This window comes from Diaphorina citri, unplaced genomic scaffold (genome assembly GCF_000475195.1).
Source record: "Diaphorina citri unplaced genomic scaffold, Diaci psyllid genome assembly version 1.1 scaffold360, whole genome shotgun sequence".
Lineage (NCBI taxonomy): Eukaryota > Metazoa > Arthropoda > Insecta > Hemiptera > Psyllidae > Diaphorina > Diaphorina citri.
Genome location: NW_007377795.1, coordinates 196,407 through 197,973, shown reverse-complemented (window position 1 = coordinate 197,973; position 1,567 = coordinate 196,407). Strand labels below are relative to the sequence as shown.

General features: G+C 41.9%; 1 protein-coding gene across 1 annotated transcript in view; it reads right to left on the bottom strand.

Annotated features, from left to right (window-relative positions):
* Positions 1-522: 522 nt before the first annotated feature.
* Positions 523-1,567, bottom strand: part of LOC103508031 — a 5,238-nt gene continuing 4,193 nt past the window's right edge. The window contains exons 5-6 of the mRNA XM_026822751.1: positions 1,198-1,433; positions 523-791 (exon numbers count right to left, since the gene is read on the bottom strand). Coding sequence (XP_026678552.1) covers positions 540-791; positions 1,198-1,433 — 488 coding nt within the window. The 3' untranslated portion in view covers positions 523-539. The remainder of the gene's footprint in view (positions 792-1,197; positions 1,434-1,567) is intronic.

The window sequence follows — 1,567 nt, the reverse complement described above, 5'->3', positions numbered from 1 at the left end:
TTTTTTATCTCCTGCACTGGCGCACCATCCTGACCTCACCAAGAGGTTATAATTCTTCTGGTGATGGCCAAGTTGTTTATTGGTACTGTATTTCATATTATCAAAGCTACTCGCTGTAGGAACATGCAGCGTAAACGATACAATACAGGGTGTAACTGAAATTGGGGATAGTGTGTAGGTAATATCGGCAAATAAATAATATCGGTAATATCGGGGGGCACGGTTGGTCCAGTGGTAACGTGCTTGCTTGCCATGCAGAAGGTCCCGGGTTCGAATCCCACCATCGACAAAAATTTGTACTCGTTTTTCGATTGCAAATATTTCAACGGGTTACTTTCTGGTGTTCTCGTGTTGACCCAGCACCTAAATGGGAAGTATTATATCTCTTATCGCCCGTCTGATATCTGATGAAAAGCATACTACGGGATGAGTATGCTACGACACAGACCACAGGAGTCTAATGTAGCAGTTGTTTCCTACGAAATAAAACGGCGGTGAAACAAAAACAAACTCATCTTTTTTTCTTCATTTTTTAAGCCTTACCCGGGTGATAAGCTGGGTTTCAACAGTCGTATCGTATCACTCATCGTACTGTAGGCCTGGGACGTGGCAAAGTCCTTGCCCACAAAGGACACATCACACAGTGGTATCAGATCTAGAAGCTGGGTACGGTTGGCTTTCTCCAATTCCACGGAGAGTCTGACGCGAGGCTGATTCTCACTTCGTTCTTCTTCGTTATAGTGAACCACGCGACGCATCATGGCGGAAATGGCCGAAGTGTTTCGTCTGCCCTGGGATAGAAATAATAGAATTAAAAAAAAAAAAAAAAAAGAATGTCCTAAAAAAGAATAGAACAAAGTAAAATCATATAGAATACCTAGGTATAAACTTTTTTTAAGAGGTTCGGTAGAGGGAACTGTAACTGCTATGGTCTCATCGTTCCGAAATCGAAGATAGAAGGAAGACGGGATAGGAGAAAGCCAAAAGTTCCGATAAGGAACATTATCCGTTCAGGATAAAATCCGCCCCTGGCGGGAATTCAACCCATGGCCTAGCGTTTACAAGGCAGACGCACTACCCTCTAAGGCCCTAAGCTAACTAGGCTGGCACTCTGTTGGGAAATGTTGTTGACAAGGTGTTATTCTAGCTGGATACCGACTTTTCTATAGATTTTTTTACTACAAAGTAATTTCTTACTTCAAAATGGATCCAACAGTATTTGCTAAGGTCCAACTTGTGAAAATCCTCGGCGGTTAGTTCTGGTAGGTTTCTATTGCTGTGGATGATGGTTCGAGACCCGTTCTCCTTGTTGATGATCACAGATGACAGGGGGAAGTCACAGCCTTCGTGGACAATGCAGTTATCACAGCTGATGTTCAGATCTCGAAAGTCACTCTCAACGTAACTGAAGAAATCATGCAAATAGATGTAAATTTACTATTGGAAGATACTAGGTATAAAGGTACATAGGTTCACAGGAATTTGTAAATGCAGTTTCTTTGTGTTATTATATCACAACTTTGGTGCTCACTGCAGCATTGTAGGATTTTCCCAATATCTCAATAAT